This window comes from Neodiprion virginianus, chromosome 1, assembly GCF_021901495.1.
Source record: "Neodiprion virginianus isolate iyNeoVirg1 chromosome 1, iyNeoVirg1.1, whole genome shotgun sequence".
In the NCBI taxonomy this organism is placed as follows: domain Eukaryota; kingdom Metazoa; phylum Arthropoda; class Insecta; order Hymenoptera; family Diprionidae; genus Neodiprion; species Neodiprion virginianus.
This window is the reverse complement of record NC_060877.1, coordinates 18811522-18830947: the sequence shown is the minus strand read 5'-3', so window position 1 is coordinate 18830947 and position 19426 is coordinate 18811522. Positions and strand designations below refer to the sequence as shown.

Genomic DNA, 19426 nt, shown 5'->3' with positions numbered 1-19426 from the left:
CCTGTCTAATCTAGGGACCTTGCATACCACACTGGTCTATCTTACTACTACGGCACATCTTCTGTACACACGAAGTTACGTTTCCTCTAGTAGTATACGCTCTACCTAGTTAACTACGCTTCATGCGCGCTGAATTTGTATTACCTATTTTCTTGGCATTCCTATTGGTTGAAAAATTGCCAGCATTTCGCTGCCCGTAAAAATCTAGCCTCTTGCTGCCGCTGCGGACACATTTTCATGAGCAGTTCTTCGCTGCAGTAGCATTCTGCTACCCGTGAAAATCTAGCCTATCGCAATTATGCGCCTTGCTGCTACGCATATCAGTTACACGTTAAAGAGTCGAGTCAAAATTAAGAGATTTGTGATGTGGCTCTATCTGTGATCTATTCAGAAGCCTCGATCCCTTAATTCCAAAGATTTCGTAAGATCGCCGGAGAGCGCATATCTTGTGTTCATATATCACAAGTCGAAACCAAAAAACATCGACAGATGGCAAAAACCATGTTATGATTAATATTTCTATTAAAAGTCATGCAGTCTTGTACAAAATACTATAGTTAACAAGAAGTGGAGATAGTAATTGACGGAGTAAAATGAAAATAATAGCAACATCAGTATAGATAAGTCTATAAAATAGTCTGTACTGCAACGCTGTGCATCGGAGGGGGGAAAGCGAGCGAATGAAACATGGCGTTTGTTTCTTTCATATGTTCCAAAAGTTCTATCCGATAGTACGGGGATATTTCCATTTCTTTTTTTTTTTTTTACATTTTGTTTTACTTTTGGTTTACTTCACTACATTTCAGTCAACAGTGATAACATTCGTAAACACCCCCTCAACTAAATTCCCGGATCATGTGAGCTTGTGTTGAAACAAATTTAATTTCGTTATGTAAAACATCTATTGATTGTATACAATTTAGAACAATGAGTAAAGTCGAGATAGTTACGACTCGTGACTCTTATTGGTATGTTTTACGTTATTTGTGAAATTGCAAGGAATACATAATGACGTCGCGTAGCTACACCAAATCTTACAGTCGCAAGGTCAGCAGTGTACCTCCACCAAGCATTCAATTCGACAAATTGTTCAAAGAACATAGCAATCGGCCCTCTGCTGCAAAGTCAGCTGGCACTGTTGGAAAATGGGGCATTACTTCGTTCACATCCATAAGAAGTACAAACATCAATGGTATGTTCGTAACTTGATCTAATTGCTATAATATTTACAATATCATCAATTGCAAACAATAAGCGGAAATGGCATTCAAAGCAGATTATCAGTCCAGTTTTGTTTTACCAATTCTTCATATTATTCGAAGGATGATTTGTTGAAAATTTTTGATTATATTTTTCTAACCATATGTGCAAAATCATTTGATTACTTCGTAAATATTATTAAGAGTAATAATCAAAGTAACATTCATTCCATAGGACGAAGAGACGATATACATAGTGCTTTTTCAGCAAAGAAAATGAAGATGGACTATGGAAATCAAAACGTGCGACTAAATGCGAGCAAAGATCCATTTTCCTTCGACGTTGATCCTGATGCAAAGGCTGAGAACACACAGCCGATTGTAAAACCAAAAAAATTTTTCAAAAGCCGTAACGTCCAGCCAATAACGGATGACATCAGGCCAGACGCAGCGGTATATCGACAAGTACCTGATTCTCAATACGGGCGAGTTCGGACACCGAAACAATCCGTGCCCAAGTCGCCTTTATCCAAGTCGTCCCACGTAGCACAGAAAAAGCTTAGCGAAAGTTTAGACTGCAGCACCATTGGCGAGGCAACCACCAGAGAAGAAAGCAAACCTCCAATTGTCCTGAGAATATGCAAAGGCACAGCAAGACTAGTTTGTGGGGATACGCAGGAGACGACGCCACCTCCCGAACTCGATACTTATAGAATTTCGACGCCTGTCCCGAGCCCGGTCAACGAAGAAGAAAATCTCAGAGATTCAAGTCTTGAGATTTCCTCTAAATCACTGGATTCCCGACCTAGGGAGACGAGGTTGACCCATCAGCCCATTGTCACTACTATCTCCATACCTTTAGAAAATTCTGAAATGCGTCGAACTACTCGAAGTCGTGCTAAGAACCTGCAGTTGGATCTATCAAGTGCTTCCACAGCTGTGACAACTCCCGTACCGACAACCCCGAACTCTCACAGCTCCGGACTTTCATTGACCCTTAGGAAATCTATGACAGATTCTAACAACACTCTCATATCACATTATGACATCGTTAAGACTGATTGTAACCCAACCTATCCCGTCAAGAGCACGATCGAACCTCTGATTGGGCATGACCAACCTTTACCAACGACAACTCAGGAGCTAATTGATATCCTCTCAAGCGATGCGGATCCGCTGCTCTCCAGACCAGAAGCTATGTCAACGACTGTACAGATGCAGGAGAGTCCGGAAAATATATCAGACGATGTGCAGCACTGCTCGATAGATTTACAGATGGAAGATAACGCATCCGAACTGGAAGTGGAACCCGATATTCCAGCCCCGGTCGTTGAGAATGATCCGCAAGCTGCCAAAGCTATGGTGGACCAGGATTGGTTCTCTGGAAGTGACGATAGCGAGGGAGTCGTCGGAAACCCTGAAAATGATCCTGTTAGTATGATCAGCCTGGTTTCTGAGCCACAGTCTATCCCTCCGTCAGCCAGTATTACGACAAAACCTATCACAAAGAAAGGAAGTATATTTAAAAGTCGGTCGACTGGAGTAGCGAGTGGAAACAAAAGACTGGCATTGTACAAACACAAGTGGTCCGATAATGAGAAGGAATCCTCTGTGACAGACACGACTAGCACAGGAATAGCACCGAATAAAGCTTCTGGCTCCCATGCCAATTCAGCTCCTGTGGCTTATGAGGAGGAAGAATTCGAACCTTCAAAATTAACCAGAGTTGTCTCTTATCCAGAAACAGATATGGACTTTACTGATGAAACTGAAGCAATTACAAGCATTCGATGTGGTAAAAAAGTAAAAGGCGTAAGTTTGACTTTCTTCTCAATTTGGTGATATTCTCTCAGAATCAAATTTCCTCAATTACATTTGAAGTTTTTTTCCATTGTTAATTATGTAGTGCGTGAAATATCCAAATTCTTATCCTAACTTCAGTAACTTCTAATTTATATTAATTCAACTTGTGTTATCGACAATTATGATAAATAGTGGAGGCTATGACTCAGCAAAAGAATAAGTTGCAATTGATAATTTTCTGCCAAGAGTGATGGTAACTTTCTTTTTTGACTTGCAGTTTTATACAGTTGTTAAGAATGTGAAAAAAGCTCACCAGATACAGGAAAGCGGAGAGTTTCAAGAATTTAATGATGACGTTGAATATATTTTGGATACGTTAAGAGAAAATAATCCTAATGCCACACGATGTCTATCAGCAATACGCTTAGCCAGCAAATGTATGGCCCCAGCATTCAGGATGCATGTAAGAGCGCATGGTACTGTCGCTAAGTTTTTCAAAGCTCTTCACGACGCTACTAAAGATCAGGTAACATTTTAAAAGCTCAATTGTGAAGCTCGAACATAACGATAAATATGAATGGAATCAAATTTTTCAACTTGAGTTATTATTTCAACTAATTTGTAAATTATCAACATGAATTTCAGAGTCTTGGTCTGTGTACAGCGACGGTAATGTTTGTATTAAGTCAGGATAGGTTAGCCATGGATCTCGATCGTGATTGCTTAGAGTTGATGTTGAGTCTGTTAGAGTCAGATGCAAGCCACAAAGACGCGCTTGACGATTGCGGCCTGAGCAGGGCTGAATTATTGAAAAATAAAGAGAAAGTGCGCCAACTTTGTGCCGACATTCAAGCACAGGGACATGCAAAGCATCTGAATTTAGACAACATTACCGTGAGTAATCTTCACTAGCGAGGAGAACCCGCTAACTGTAACGGACTTGCACAAGACTTTACAGAATGAAAGAGTAATAAAAATAAACGAACACGTATTTCGACTTATCTGTAAACACTCGATCGTTTGCGAGAAAATAACTGTTTAAGTTTTGATACTACTTCAAGAGTCTGCTCGCGCATGCCGTGTTCAAGCAGATCGCTGGCGTAGTGGCTAGTGTTACAGCTGCGAGTTTTTGCACCTCGTGTTCAAGTCCTGCTCAATTTTTTATTTCTTCATTAAAGTATGCATCACAAATGTTCCTTATTTTATTGATAAATACAAGGGCGCTATATTTAAACTACAATTCATCATTCCAAAGCAATTGTCCGTTTTTCCGAAATATGGTACGGAGAATTAGGTTTAAAAATAATTGTAAATAAAAAATGTATAATAGTCAGTAGCTTAATTTTTTTGTTCATTGTTACAATATTACAATTCAAGAGAATTTGGTGCATTCCTCGGGGTGATACCTATCATTAAAACATTCGAAATATAAAAAGTCTGTTTACTGCGATCAACACACAAAGGCACTTTTGCCGCAGTCACATTTCTTAGTGGAAATGTTTTCTGGAAAATAAACGTTGTTAAAAATGCAAAAAATTTTGTAATCCGGTGATAATTTTGTAGCAAACCATGCGTATCGAATCATTTTCTCAAATTCTGACGACCGCAATTAATTATGAATCATACCGTATATTTCAATCACATCACGTCTACTTGTAATATAAGACAACATTTGCACCAAGAAATGTGACTGCAGCAAAAGTGCCTTCATGCGTTGTTTGCAGTGTACAGAATTTTTATGTTTCGAATGTTTTAATGATAGGTATCACCCCGAAGAATGCACCGGATCCTCTTGAATTGTAATATTGTAACAATGAATACAAAAATTAAGCTACTTGCTATTATACAATCGTTATTACCAATTAGTCTTAAATTTAATACTCTGTAGCATATTTCGGAATAACAGACAATGGCTTTGGAATGATGAATTGTAATTTAAACATAGCGCCCTTGTGTGTAACAATAAAATATTATATAATAACGAAGAAATGAAAAAAAAAAAATTGGTCAGGACTCCAACATGAGAGGCAAAATCTCAGAGCCGTAACGCTAGCCACTGCACCATTGATCCGCTTGAGCATGGTGCGTGTGAGCGGACTCGTGAGGCAGCGTTGAAACTTTAACCTGGAATGTTTATGGATGAGTCAAAATACGTGTTCGTTTATTTTTATTACTCTTTCAGTCTGCGAGTCTCGTGCAAATTCGTAGGTTACAGTTGGCGGGTTTTTCCTCGAAAGCCATTGATAACATGCCTTCGAATTTTACCTTGCAGGTATAATTTTGAAAATAAAATTAAGATATCAAATTAAATCTTTTCTTTTGTGGTTACCCTAGGTTGGGCAATTAGCTATGGAGACGTTACTGAGCTTAACTTCAAGACGTGCCGGTGAATGGTTCAAAGAAGAACTTCGGGAGCTGGGTGGCTTGGAGCATATTGTCAAAACAATCCGAGATTGTCATCGCCATATTAGTAATAGCAATATCAAAGAAACAGGCTGGTCTGATCCTCTCTTGGACAAGCTACGCAAAGTTGATAGGTGCTTACGAGTATTAGAAAATGTAAGTAAATTGATAAGAAGGGCTGGACAGAATTTTGTCCCTCAAAAAGTTGAAAAGAAAATCAGAATCAGAACTTTGATGTTACCTTTAGAATTGAAGTTTTGTAATCGGCCCCTCAATATACTTGACAACAAAAGCGAACTTTCATATGTCATTTTAAATTTACGGCTGTATGATTTTTATTCATTGTATTGATCGCATATTTTTGGAAAAGGGATTCTGAAACGTGGAGTTAATTTTCTAAAATTTTGAGATTTTTAATTCAATTTATTTTGTCCATTCAATAATATTAACCAAATATTTTTTAATTTTACATTATAATTTTGGGAATTCAAATTATGTAGGAAGTTTTGATGAACTATTTATTGATAATAACGTTTTCACTCTTGAATTATGTACATGCTTTTGAACGTTTTTATGAAGGTTTTCAGCTGAAATTCATTAAGTCTTATATGGATGGTGTTGGGGGAACTTTGAAAAATTATACATATAGAACATAACAAGTGATTCTTTTGCATCTTGCACTCAAAACAGCAATGCAACTAAAATACATGTTTTTCCGGGAAAATTACGCTTTTGAAGCTAGTAATTTTTTACCACATTCTCTAATAATAAGTTAAACAATGGAGAATTTACTACCAAATTGGAATTTTGAAGAATACCTTTAAATATCGCTATTTTCGGCATGAGATTTAAAAAAAGAAACGGGTTTAAGCTGACCATTGACCAGTTTTTTAACTCCCTGTTTACAGATTTGTTATGAACTATAACACTAATGATAATGATAATATTAATAACAATAATAACAACCCCAATAATGATGACGACAACGACGACGACGATTATAATAACTACAACAATAATCTTACTTTAGATTCGTGATCAGTGATTCAAAAAACCTTGTAGTACCAATTTTCATCCAAATCTGTTCAATCATTCCTGAGATATAATAATAATTATTTCATATTTCATAATCTTGGTATTTAAATAATTCGCCAATTATTGAACCGACCAAAGCCAATATCTAATCAGTTTTAAAGTCTATGTTTGGCATAGCCTATATTTATATTTTGTTCTTACATTTAGTTGGAAGTACACATATTGTTCTCAAGAATCAAATTAATTTTTTCAGTCCATTTCAGTTCATGAAAAAAAAAAATAAAAATTAAAAAACCTTGAAAACAAAGCAGAAGTTATTTTTAAGGGGATAAAAGCCTTTTTATGCAATGTTTCCCGTTACTATTGTCGAAAAGTAGTAAAAATTCACAACACCGTCAACATTTTACAAAAATTTAATGTTCGAAGAAATATCGAAATATATCATAAAAAATATACTAACTTAAAATTGAGCGATATTTTATCTGTACAGTGGTGATTCAATATTAATAGTTAGCAAAATATGACTAAGAGATCAATGTCGAAAGAATTTTGTTGTTGCAGGTAACACACATGAACGAGGAGAATCAAGTATATTTGTTGAAGTACGACGATGGTATTTTAGTCCATACATTAGCAAATCTGTACCACTTCTGCGCACTCCAAATTCCAATGTATCCTAGTATGGATCCTAGTGACAAAAGCTCTACCGCTGCAGTTGTTAGAGAATGCCTATTTGCTATTATTAAAGTTTTAATTAATCTCACACATCGTTTCAACAAGCAATGTAAGTAATCCATTTGTATCACGGTAATTCGTACTATGAAACCATCAAAATATTATCATTATAAGCACTTTACTTACGAGTTATATTTTTTGTCTTTTAGCATTTGGGAGTAAAGTGGTTGGATCTCAGTCAGGTGTCGTTAACTGTAGTTTATACCTCTTATTACGTGTGCCAGAATCTCTACCAGAAGAAAAACGTTTTGACATGATGATGTTGGCATTGATTCTGTTGATTAATTTGGTCGAGCAATGCGATGATAACAAGCAGTTGCTCATTGAAGCTCAAGCACCTCCATCATTAGTCAAAATTCTTGACCGTATGTACATGACGTGTCTTATGCAAAACAGGAAGTTATCCCCTGAATTGAATGATTTTGCAAATATTTCTTTTCTTCCTTGTCTAATCATCTTATTACTTTCATTCTTGAAGCTGTTGAAAGTGGAGTCGAAGCACTGATCGAGCTTTTTTACAAACAAGAAGAACTTGCACGAGCCGAAGAACAAAAAACGGATGCCATTCTTGACGGGAAGAAAGATTCTGAACAAACGGAAACTGTCTCCACTACTACTAAGTCACAGGAAGAATTTATTGAAGAAACAGTTACAAAGTGTTAGTAATTTATTATTCATACTTTCATAATGAAATGCAAGTACGTAGATGCAATCATTAGTAAAAAGATAGAAATCGTCATTTTGAACTCTGAAAGCTCTGGAAAATCTAATTCCTACCTCTCTTTTTCAGTGTTACAAAAGGCTGGTCGACACATGGAGCACACTCTAATTGGTGCGTACGTAGTACTCTTGCTGGGTTATTTGATAATGGACAACAAGGTATGTCATTAAGAACATCATCATCATATTACATAATTAAACATAATATTACAATTCAGCTTTTCAAATGAATCCTAAAAAAGCACTACGTAGTTTTCTTTATTGAACAATGAGTATGCAGGGATGTTGAAGCAACTGGTTGCTTAAAGAGGTTGGTTAGCCAAAAATAGATCTTTTTTTAGTAGTTTTATAACGAGGTAGTCGCATGTTGAGATTGTATCAAATTATTTTTATACGCTATGAAGATCCTTCGAAGAATACAAAAATAGAAATATTGGAATTGCAAAAAGGAGAATACTAAATATTACTGCTTATTATTAAATCACGTCAAAATGGTTCCAAATGTAGTATATTCAGTTGATTTCATTTGACAATAGGTAATTTTATCCAGAAAACAAATATTTACAAATTAACTGTAACACTTCTTTTCTGATCATGTTTGCATGGTTGAATATTCCATTTTACAACCAATTCCAATATCTTCTATTCTTGTATTTTTGAAACAGATTTCTGTAGCTTAAGAATATAATAATTTAATATGTCCTCAACCAAGGGGTGTTTCACGATGCAAAATATTAACACCATGATTACGCATTTTATGATGACTTACTTTTTGTAGAATGATTACGTGAGATTACGAGCGATTAGTTGACAAATAAATTTTTACTCTGATTATGTGATTTCTCATGATTTCTAAGATTTTGTATGAGTTCGTAATGAGTTCGTATGATTTCATAAGTTCACAATTTATAGTAATCACAAGTAATTTCAACTTTTTGTCTGTGAAACTCCGAAAGAAAAACTATATTTAATCTACTTATAGCAACATTACAACCAATTATTTTTTCATTGCTTGTTCAAAGAAGTTCTCAACTAATAGTATATCATTCGAAGCAATTTTCTTCTACAGTGGATTGAATATTTATACATCAGAATAAAAATTATGAAAGCAAAAAGAAACTCTGTCACTATCAACTGATTACATTGCCACAGAATACCAAGTCCAAGAACGTTTCCATTTTTAATTATTTAGTGCTCAATACCATTCCTTGCTTCTCGAGTAAAAAATATCAACCGTGGTTACTAAGTGTACAGCTTCAAACTATTAGACCACTCAAGAGATAAATTAATAATATGTATAAGATTTTGTCCACTGAAATTGGATACTGTATTTGTTCAATTATAATTACATATAGACGGCCGAAAAAGAGATACAAGTCTATGATGTTTTCTTTTTCAGGATTATGAAATGTTGGTACGCAGCAGGCTTCCGGACAGCAATTTTTCAACAATGGTGACAGTACTTCAGAAATTTTTCAATTTCATGAATTTGACCGCATCGGTAATTACGCATTTATAATACGATTGTTCAAGTACTTAATTACACCTAAGGGGTTAATCAATCGTTAGTTTGTGTACACACCAGATTTCAACATTATGCAATTTCATATGATTTTAGAAATGTCGGAGAAACCAAATAATTTCATAAAATTTGACAAGCTTAGATAAAATTCCAAAGAATTTGAAGGATTTCATAGGATTTTAGGGATTTCATGTGATTCCAGATTTTGGAAATTTCACGGAATGGTTTCAAAAGATTTTGAAAGATATACCATAGGATTTGAAGAATTTCATGTGATTTTTATAGATTTCAAAGACTTCAGATCTTATAAGATTTCACAGGGCTTATTAATATTTCAATTCAATAAAATTTCAGTATATATCACGAAATTTCAGTAAGTTCGCATGAGTTCACAAGATTTTTGAGTGGTGTACACTACGTTCGAAGGGTGCTTAATCCCTTGATTATGCTCTTAAGTTTGCATAAATATATTTCTATAACAGCATACATTAGGAGTGAAAACAAGATTCACAGAGTTGACTAGAACTAATGCTCATGTCAGTCATGAAATGTTATACCCAATTCCTAATTATTTCAGAACGAAGTAAGTAGCTGTGGCATAGCAGCTACAGAGAAGGTGATCAAGTTCCTAAAAATGTCTGATGCCAGGGTGGAGGAAGAGAAAAACGAATTACCGTTACCAGCATTGGAAGATTCAAGCATTCTTCTAGATTTGACCCCTTCTTGATCTACTAGCCTAACATCATCTTCTTAAGAGCCATTCACGTTCCACAGGTGCAAAAACAGAACCAAAGCTTCGATTATCTGACAATGAGACATTAATATGTTGATCATTACAACTCTGTAGGCGAACCTGCGTCATATTGACCACATATTTTGATATATGCATATTTATTCATCGACATATTTATTACTGTATTTTACATCATTACTGAATTTAGTTCTTTTCTGAAGTGCATCAGAATGGTTATTATTATACCTATATAATTGGAGGTTTAGTTACTGCAGTATAACAGTATAACACAATGGATGTACGGCCACAGAAGCATACATTTGGAGTTTGGGTCCGGGCGGGAATCAATCAGAAACAACTGTCCGAGCCATGTTATACTGCACTGATGGGTTGTCGATTGACAGAACCAATCTAAATAACAGGTATATTCAATATTTGCATCCAAAATAGTTATCACTTGCTGTTTCTTTTTTCTACTTTTAAGAAAAAGGATTTTGACTTGTTGGTATTCGACGAGTTGATTTTTTAACATTATTTTTGTTGCTGTACTTTCATTTCTCCATTACGAGAGACGGGCTCAAGAGATAATCTTAATAATAATATTATATGCCTATATGGTAACTATAAAAAGATGTTCAACAATTAGACGACATTCGTTTGAAACTTTACTTACACTGCAAGAATTGGATATGAGTGATTGAATATTCAATAGTGTTATGCCGAGTAAGTTTATTTTACTATTAAAATTATGCTATTGTAAGCCTTGTAAATGTAAATTTATAAATTATAATAGTATCTTACATTTACATATCAGAATCAGTTATTTTGGCCCAATCTAGAAACGTACCCTTCTATGTAAACTTTTTTACTCCCATTTATATTGAGCAAAAAATAATATTTATCCCACAAACTTAATTTTACTTCTGATTTCAAAGCCAGTAGGTAAGTAATAAAAGTTTTCTCCTTACAGAAAATTATTTGTGCAATTAAGTCTCATTCCACTTTATATTCCATTTGTAAGAGTTGTTATGGTTGGGAAAAAACCTTTTTACTGCAACATCCAATAGACTAGTGTGTGTTATAAAGTTATTTAACAACGTCAATTATAAATATATTTCACATACTTGACAAATAGCAAATCTTATCTACACATTCAATTTAACAAGAATCGTACATAGTTTATACAAATTTCAGTTTAATGCCTATACATTTTTAAGTAAAGTTACAAATCAAAGAAAATTCCAAAAATGAAACTAACATGCAGGCACTCCTATGCAGTATCCAGATGAGATAATGAACTATATCTACGAAACCTGTCAATTCATTTCAAGAAGTACTTATCCAAATAATTCAAACGCATGAACTTTACCTCATACGTTGACTGATGACTGATAACGAACGTTTTGTCACCAACATTGGTTTGAATATGGCGCCATTTTACTGGAAACGTTCCGACTCACGGTACCTGCAAAGTTTTATTGGATTTTCTCGAAAACCACGAGAGAGCAAATATTAAAAATTGCGGAGCAAATAAGAGCAATTAAACGGTACATAAATGTCCCGGAAATTCCATGATTTTCGAAAATTCTCGAAACACGGTCGCCCCCGACTATACATTTTTGATTTTTCGATTTTCTCGAAAACTGCGTGGGAGCAAATAATAAAAAATAGAGAGCAAATAAAAGCAAATTGGGAGTAATTGTGTGGCATAAAATTTTTTTAAAAATCCGAAGGTCGCAGGCCACATGCGTGCAAACTGTTACGAAAAATAACTCAGGGGAGCGCGAAGGGTTTAAAAAATTGACAAACTTCAATTCATAAACGCTAGGTTTTAGTGTAGCAGCAGGGAATCGCAGTTAAATAAGGTAAAATACCCAATAGTTAGACACTTATAAACAAGAGCAATTATTTATTTTAAAGCAATTGTTTATCATGGTATTAACGCCGGAATCTGGATTTGTTATTCTCTTAGAAGAGAGAATCATACATTTTTTTTCTAATAATATCGTTTAATTAAATAATATGAGGCTTATCATGTGAGATTCCGAAGAGCAACGTGATATGCATGAATTTAGCAACTTTTTGTAGCAAAAAGGTAAGATGAAAAGTTCGAAATTAAGAAAATCTTTTTATGGAAACAGTATGAGGTTTCGAAATGTATTGATGGTTGTGTCATTCGTGAGTATGATTTCATGATTTTTTTTTGCAAAAACCTTTTTTTTTTTGTTGAATTCGCGTGTCCAAGTATACCTTTTACACTCAAATACTAGAGACTATTAGTTGGACCGTTGACTGAGATATCCTTCAGTCAACGGTTGGACAGACGGCGACGCTTTTCCTATTGTATGCACTGTAGCTTGTATGGAGAGTAGAATTTGAAAACCTGAACGAATTAACGATAATTGAGGCAGTGAAGTGGCCAAGGCAGCGCGTAAGGAAGATAAATTAAAATGCTTAAACTTTTTATCTACAAAAAATCAATATTTGTTGATATTTACGAACAAAGTCAACATAACCTCAAATAAGTTAGGTTAGTTTTGACATTGTTCACGTTTAAGTTTATATTGAGTATATTATTTATTAGTGCAATTACTTTTTGGCATATTATACTTACTCTACTGTAGAAATGTATTCTTTGAAAATTCAAAAAGTAAGATAGAATAAAGAATCAAGGGAGAGAAATAAAAAGATCAAAGAACACCGAGATTATCTTAAAACTTACCAAGAAAATGTCAAGGATACGACGTGCAATAAAAGAGAAATATGTTAAAAAAAAATATATATATAAAATCAAGTTTGAAAACTTTAAATTCAAAGGAAAATGCACTTGAATTAGAAAATCAACTTAGTGAAGTTGAAGATTCTGCACTTCATGAGAAAGTTAAAATTTTACAGGCAAAAAAAAAGTTCAAAGAAGAGGAGTCTTGATTTTTCACTTATTTTTTACCTTTACGTTATGCTGCATTCGTATATGTATGTTATAGGTGCGTTAAAAAAATGTATCCTAACATACTATACAACAATTATATACTACTGTTAAAATCATAAATCAAGTGAGCAATAAAGTTGAAATAATAAAATTTAATGGCATGTACATATTTGAGTATAGTCCATCTTCTGGTTGGAATCTTGTCCAACTTCTCTGATAACCTTCAAGATATGTCCAACTACTAAAGTTTTCGACCTCCCTAATAAAATTCCCATAACTCTGTTAAAAATGCATTTCAGGAAACCTTGTTTTCTTTAATTGATTGAAAAATGCATGCGCCACATAATGGGATACTTTTTACACATCGATTACGCCCTGATCCCACGAAAATGAAATTACTTCAATCATGTCTTCCAAACTGTCCAACTATTGGGTATTTTACCTTAGTAAAAATGGCAGATATTTTGATTTGTTTGAAAAATGGTGGTAGATGGCGATAAAGACATGTAAAAACGTGTCTACCGTATGTCACCGAAACACAAATAAATATTTACAGAAAGTCATTCAAAATCTGTGTCCAAAAAGGTAGACCAAAATCTTGACCCGAACACCCTGGCAGACCACCGTAAAGGGCAGTAAATCCGTGTAGGTTGGAGATCGGGCATTACAGTTACGTTCGATTACCAAAATTTTAGTCAGTCATATTGGTACATAGCAAGGTGAGCATACAGGTATATTATTAATTATTATTCATAATTATTTATCATTATTAACTGTTTGTTATGGTTATTTATCAATATTTGGCCTCACATCGCTTTGTTAATGGTATAATCTTAATATCTGATTGTGAGTAGAAAATTTTCTTCTGAAATGAATTTTCAAATTACTAGTTCTTCTTCTTCCAAGTGACTATTCTCAAATCGAGGATGTGCCAAGGTACTCTTTAATTACACCTGGTACCTCCAGGACTTTCAAAACTAATTTATGTTTGTCCAGATATTTATGGTTGCAGGTTGTTCCAGAACGCAGTTTCTCCATTCATCGGAGTGTCTTGGTTAGGTCAGGCTTGCGTGGCTTGGGTTCGGGAGAGATTTGTGGAACAAACGAAAAAAAGAAAAAAAAACAATAGCGGAATAGTACACTGATTGTGAAACAGACACATGGTTACATTAGTTATTTGTTAAACGTAGATTGATTACAAATTTAAATTATTTTTAGCAATAAAGTCAGCCAGGACAAGGATGACGTACATAGGATATTTTAGAAATAACATTTGTAGATTAAAGCCAAGAATGATGTTGTTTTTCCGAAAAAAGTCTGAGTTTAACTGTGCATAGGTTAAAATAGAGCCTTTCCCGAAATAAGTGATTAGGTGATACAACGGTAATCACACCGGCACGTCAATGCAGCACGTCAATGGAGCCCATTCTGACTAGGTACTCATTAGCATTAGTGTGATTTGTTTTAATCTGGCTTATGAGTGAAATCTTCCTTGTGGCAAGAACTAAGCCGTTGAACCATGGCTGGTTAATAAATTGGCCCGCCATTGAACATTAGGTGACACCTTTGTGATGGCCTATGTCGAGGATGCTAGTTTGTGGTGTACACATCGTGGAGCTTCTTGAAAGTTGTTTAAGGTTGGCCCAAAATATTTTATTGTTAAATTCTGTAGGCTGATCCCCTACCGACTGAGCGGCACGATCAGCTTGTTCATTTCCTGATAAATCTATATGGAATGGAATCCATACCAAGATGCACTGACCCCCGAATTCGTGGGTTTCGAATAGTTTTTGTTTGATATTAGTCAAGATAGGGTTTATCCTATTTTTTGTCAGAGGATGTAACAGAGCAGAAATGACACTCAGAGAATCTGTGAAAATTAATGTTTTCAATTAACTCCTATCGTTAATTAGATCTAGTGATTTAGAGATGCCTGAAGCCTCTGCAGATAAGATAGATAAGATAGATGAGTTATCATTAAGTCTATAAAGGCGAGGCAGGTCTTTATCCGGGGGGACCACCGCTGCCGAAACTTTCGGAGGTGAAGAGGTTTTGGAACCGTCGGAATAAATTTGTAAAAAGTCTGGAACGTCAGACTTACAGATCAGTTTTAAGGGGGTTCCTAACCCAAGAGCGTTGTATAACATTAACGATTTTCAAAATTGTATGGGTTCTGGAGTAGAGGAAGTAAAAAATTGGGTAAATTGGTTTTAAAAGTACGCAATTTCAGCTTTAACTGAAAAAAAAAATCATTTCGTAACGTGAAAATTGTGGCTGCTATCACCACTGAAGTCATCGTGTACAAAAAGCAACGTTGTAAACGGTAACCATGTTTTCAGCCAAACGGTGAGTCTGAAAAACAAAAACCAAAGATCACTTTGCAGGCTAAGGTACCCTCTATCCTCCTATGATACCGATTTTCAATAAAGTGAAATTTATTAAAGTTATGAATTTTTTTTATCGGTAAATCACATTTTCTAGATTTTCAGCTGTGTTTTCAGCTGTATATTTTGGACGGACAGACGGATTCAAAATCCGTTCCATAAGGGGATAGAGGGTACCTTAGCCTTCAAAATGATCTTTGGTTTTCGTTTTTCATACCCACTGTTTGGCTGAAAACATGGTTACCGTTTACAACGCTGCTTTTTGCACACGATGACTTCAGTGGCGATAGCAGCCACAATTTTCACGTTACGAAATGATTCTTTTTTTTTCAATTAAAGCTGAAATTGCGTACTTTTAAAACTAATTTGCCCAATTTTTTACTTCCTCTACTCCCGAACCCATACAATTTTGAAAATCGTTGATGTTATACAACGCTCTTGGGTTAGGAACCCCCTTAAACATGTAGAAGGAGATGTGGGTCGCTTTGTAAACGTAGGAACCAAGGTTGCTGGGATTCCGCCTTTGCCTGTCAAGTAGAGACTCAATTAGTTGAAGTTTGGGTATGACCATATTACCCTGACAAGAGTGGGTTCTGAAAATGTAATTCTTAGTTACTTCTCGACTTCTTACGTGAAGGGGGAGAATACCACTAAGGTGTATTGCCATGTTATTTTGGGTGGTCTTAATCCATCCTAGACAAATTTTGACTGCTGAGGCCTGAACTGATTCGGGTCTTGACATGACATTTAGAGGCGTTACCAAAGAATTGCGCTCCTCAGTCAAGGAGAGCTCTCACAAATCCCTTAAGCACGATTAGCATTGTTGCGGGGTGACCTCCCCAAGCAAGACTCGAAATAGCCGTAAGTATGGAGACAGTTTGGATGGCTTTGGACCTATCATATTCAATGTGGGTTACCCAGTGGAGCAATCTATCTAGATGGACGCCTAAGAATTTAACTGAAGGTAGGTTGTGAATCGGGGAATTGTTAAATTGAATGTAGTTAGGTAGGTTGCCGAGAAGTCTTTTAGAGAAAACACGCAGCTGAGTCTTTTTCTTACTAATCATTAGGCCCCTGTGTAGGAGCCAGTAGTTTTTGGAGTCTAGGGAGGCTGAAACTTCATCAAAAGCAATATGAAATTCCCGGTGGGTGGAGTTTATTACCACATCGTCGGCGTATGTGAGGGTTTTAGTGTTGGACCTCTGTTATTAAGGATAGATCTAATATAAATATTAAAAAGAATGGGGCCCGAGAACAGAACCCTGGGGGAGGCCGAGATTTGCAAGCCTAACAGCCATATTTGCCCCCCGAGTCCTGCCATGGAGCACCCTTTACCAGATAACATGTCTTATAAATCCCACGATTCGATCGCAGTTACCGAATTCGATTAGATCTTGGATAAGAATTTTGTGGATCACATTATCAATCGCTCCCTCAATATCCACGAAAACACCAGAAAGGTATTTCTTCTTTAAGAAGCTTGTGGAAATATCAGTTGTGAGAACAGTGATTAGCCGATTGGACTTTTCTGAAACCGTAAAAGCACTTCGGAAATATATGACGGTTTATGGTTCACCAGAGTAGTCTACAGTTGACTATTCTCTCTAAGGTTTTGAGGACGGCTGAGGAGAGGGTGATTGGTCTAAATTCTTTGGATCCAGGTTTAGGTACGAAACGCTATACAAGGTGGTCCATTTAAGTTGATGCAGCAGAATATCTCGAGAACCAGCCATTTTAGAGAAAGATGTTTGAAATAAAAGTTTCATGGTTCGAAGGGGGAAAAACACTGTGTCATCGTACTTTTTATTTGGTGCAGGCTTACAAGGTCATTTGGAGGGCAACGTTGTTTTTTTAAATAGGAACATGTACTTTTTTTGACAGATTTGCATGTTACCCATAAAAATGAAAAACTTTTATTCGAAACTTTTTTTTATATATCAATTTTTCAAGGTATCTCAAAATTAAGAAAATAGGTAGTAGAAAGATCTGGTGACCGAGCATGCCGATGTACTAGTCCTACTAGTCTACCTATGTTTTTGTTTCCATTCCATGAAGGTACGAGATCTACTCTCCGAACTGAGCCCGTGGTGGGGATTCCGTTCGAACGAGAATAAGGGGAAGCGGCACTACTAGGCGTGGCACTATTACGGGAGCGGACTGTAGTCTCATCATAATGGATTATTCAATCATCGCGGAAAAAATTAAAATGATTTTGATCTATGGTGAATCCGGAAGAAACAATCATAAAGCTATTACATTGTACGCTAACCGTTTTCAAATTGAAAAATTGATGTCGTATAAAAAAAAGTTTGGGATAAAAGTTATTCATAATTTTTATGTGTAAAATGCAAATCTGTAAAAAAAAGTACATGTTCCCATTTCAAAAAACAATGTTGACCTTCAAATGATCTTGTAAACCTCCACCAAATCAACAGTACGATGGCACAGTGTTTTGCCCCCACCGAACCATGAAACCTTTATTTCAAAAATCTTTCTCTAAAATGGCTGGTTCTCGAGTTATTCTGCTGTGTCAACTTAAATGGACCACCTTGTATAATGAAACCAATCCTCTGGGAACCTAACCGTGAGTGATATCAGTGTCTAGTCTGGTCCTAGTTTCCGGACTCTAAAGTAATACAGTTTTCAGCCGCGAAAGGGATAGAGACCTTGCTAAATGCAGATGCTATGTCTTTATCATCTGGGCAATGAGTGGGGACTATCTTGGGGAGGTGGAGTCTGCTTTTAAAGGCCTTGATTGACTCCCAGACCTTATCAAGGCTATAGTCCAGTTATTACGTCGGAAAAATCGGGTTAGAAATGAAAATGAACCGAGAAAGCCAAATTTTGGATATTACGTGGGGGGCGACTAGAAAAGCTTAAGTTCAAATTGTCGACCAAAATAACTTTGTGCGTTTTCCGCCATCTTGAAAAAAGTGTTAAATTTAGTTTTTTCATCATAACTCGGTTCCCCGTTGAGATCGATAAAAAAACCATAAATTTGGGGAGAAAAAATTGTTTTTCGCTATTTCCTTTTTTCTCGTCAAAGATGTCGAAAAATGTCTGAAATGAAACTTCTACAGCGTGTTCAGACCTACAAATTCGTATTTTAATTTTTCATTTCCGACAAAAATTACGTCCTCTAGCGCGCCGCAAAGTCAGTAAGACTGTGCCCGGTTTCGATTGAGCCACTCGCACGGTTGTATCCACACGTAAAAATGGATGAATGGTAGTTCAGGCAATTATTGGTATACAAAATAAATTAATGAACCAGCCAAATTATAAATTTATTAATCAAATAATTTTTACACAGCAAAAATAATAATTATTCGTGGTCATTTTTTTCACACGTTTTTCGTCGTTTTGATGGTCCTGGCTGTTGAAGTTCCTCCTCGGTACATTCTTCGAGTTGTGAAAATTCTTCAATCGCGGCTGTTATTATGGAGTGAGCTATCGCTATACATTTTTTTTCATTGTTCCAATGCACGACGTTTATCTTTTGTTATCATTGTAGCAAGTAAAACTTGCAAAGATTTAGGAACAGCGGCTTCGACATCTTTCACGAATTCATCCGATGGGGGGTAATTGTTTTTATCGTAAACGACACCTCTAATTTCCTCACGGATTATCGCCGGAACATCTGCTCCTTATTCGTAGCATTCCAGTCAGTTGTCTCGAGTCTTTTGAAGCGAGCGAACGTGTTTGAAAATTTGTGTGAAAATAGGTGATTGTTTCATTTGCAAAAAACCTCTGATTGACGATGTTTATGTGGCTAAAAAGAGAGCTGTTCAGACTCTCTTAGCGGTGAGCGTGAAAAGAGGACGTGTGGAGCATCAAGAGATGTTACAAAATATTGACTCAGTGAGTGTTCATAGTTCGTGCTACAAAAAATATGGAAACCAACGGCTAGCGTCAATTGCTTCTTGACGAAGCGAGTCTCCATCGCAAGAACCAGAACCAGAAGAA

General features: G+C 35.8%; 1 protein-coding gene and 1 long non-coding RNA gene across 5 annotated transcripts; both read left to right on the top strand.

The window, feature by feature from the left end:
- Positions 1 to 240: 240 nt before the first annotated feature.
- Positions 241 to 10956, top strand: LOC124298853 (protein wings apart-like). 2 transcript variants are annotated; one of them, XM_046751410.1, is made up of 11 exons: positions 241 to 1192; positions 1468 to 3011; positions 3280 to 3528; positions 3648 to 3896; positions 5337 to 5561; positions 7002 to 7224; positions 7325 to 7540; positions 7654 to 7833; positions 7966 to 8054; positions 9295 to 9396; positions 9995 to 10956. In XM_046751410.1, exons 1-11 carry the CDS (start codon positions 1009 to 1011, stop codon positions 10142 to 10144), a joined length of 3411 nt encoding a protein of 1136 aa, XP_046607366.1. In that variant the 5' UTR covers positions 241 to 1008; the 3' UTR covers positions 10145 to 10956. The 2 variants fall into 2 exon arrangements, with proteins under 2 accessions (XP_046607366.1, XP_046607358.1); XM_046751402.1 differs by having other exon boundaries at positions 242 to 1192; positions 1435 to 3011.
- Positions 10957 to 12277: 1321 nt separating this feature from the next.
- On the top strand, positions 12278 to 18370 carry LOC124298864 (uncharacterized). Of its 3 annotated transcripts, none has more exons than XR_006906902.1 (4): positions 12278 to 12560; positions 13636 to 13798; positions 14092 to 14515; positions 17519 to 18370. It is a non-coding gene; the product is annotated as an uncharacterized LOC124298864 (long non-coding RNA). The 3 variants fall into 3 exon arrangements; XR_006906900.1 differs by having other exon boundaries at positions 12280 to 12560; positions 14076 to 14515; positions 17519 to 18368; XR_006906901.1 differs by having other exon boundaries at positions 12287 to 12560; positions 14076 to 14265; positions 17519 to 18368.
- The last annotated feature ends 1056 nt before the right edge of the window (positions 18371 to 19426 follow it).

Bases quoted from the DNA above. Each gene is read 5' to 3' on its own strand.
- LOC124298853 (XM_046751402.1), top strand. From the start codon at position 1,009: ATGACGTCGCGTAGCTACACCAAATCTTACAGTCGCAAGGTCAGCAGT. The intron at 3,012-3,279 runs GTAAGTTTGACT...TTTGACTTGCAG, and splicing joins GTGGTAAAAAAGTAAAAGGC to TTTTATACAGTTGTTAAGAA. The intron at 3,529-3,647 runs GTAACATTTTAA...CATGAATTTCAG, and splicing joins ACGACGCTACTAAAGATCAG to AGTCTTGGTCTGTGTACAGC.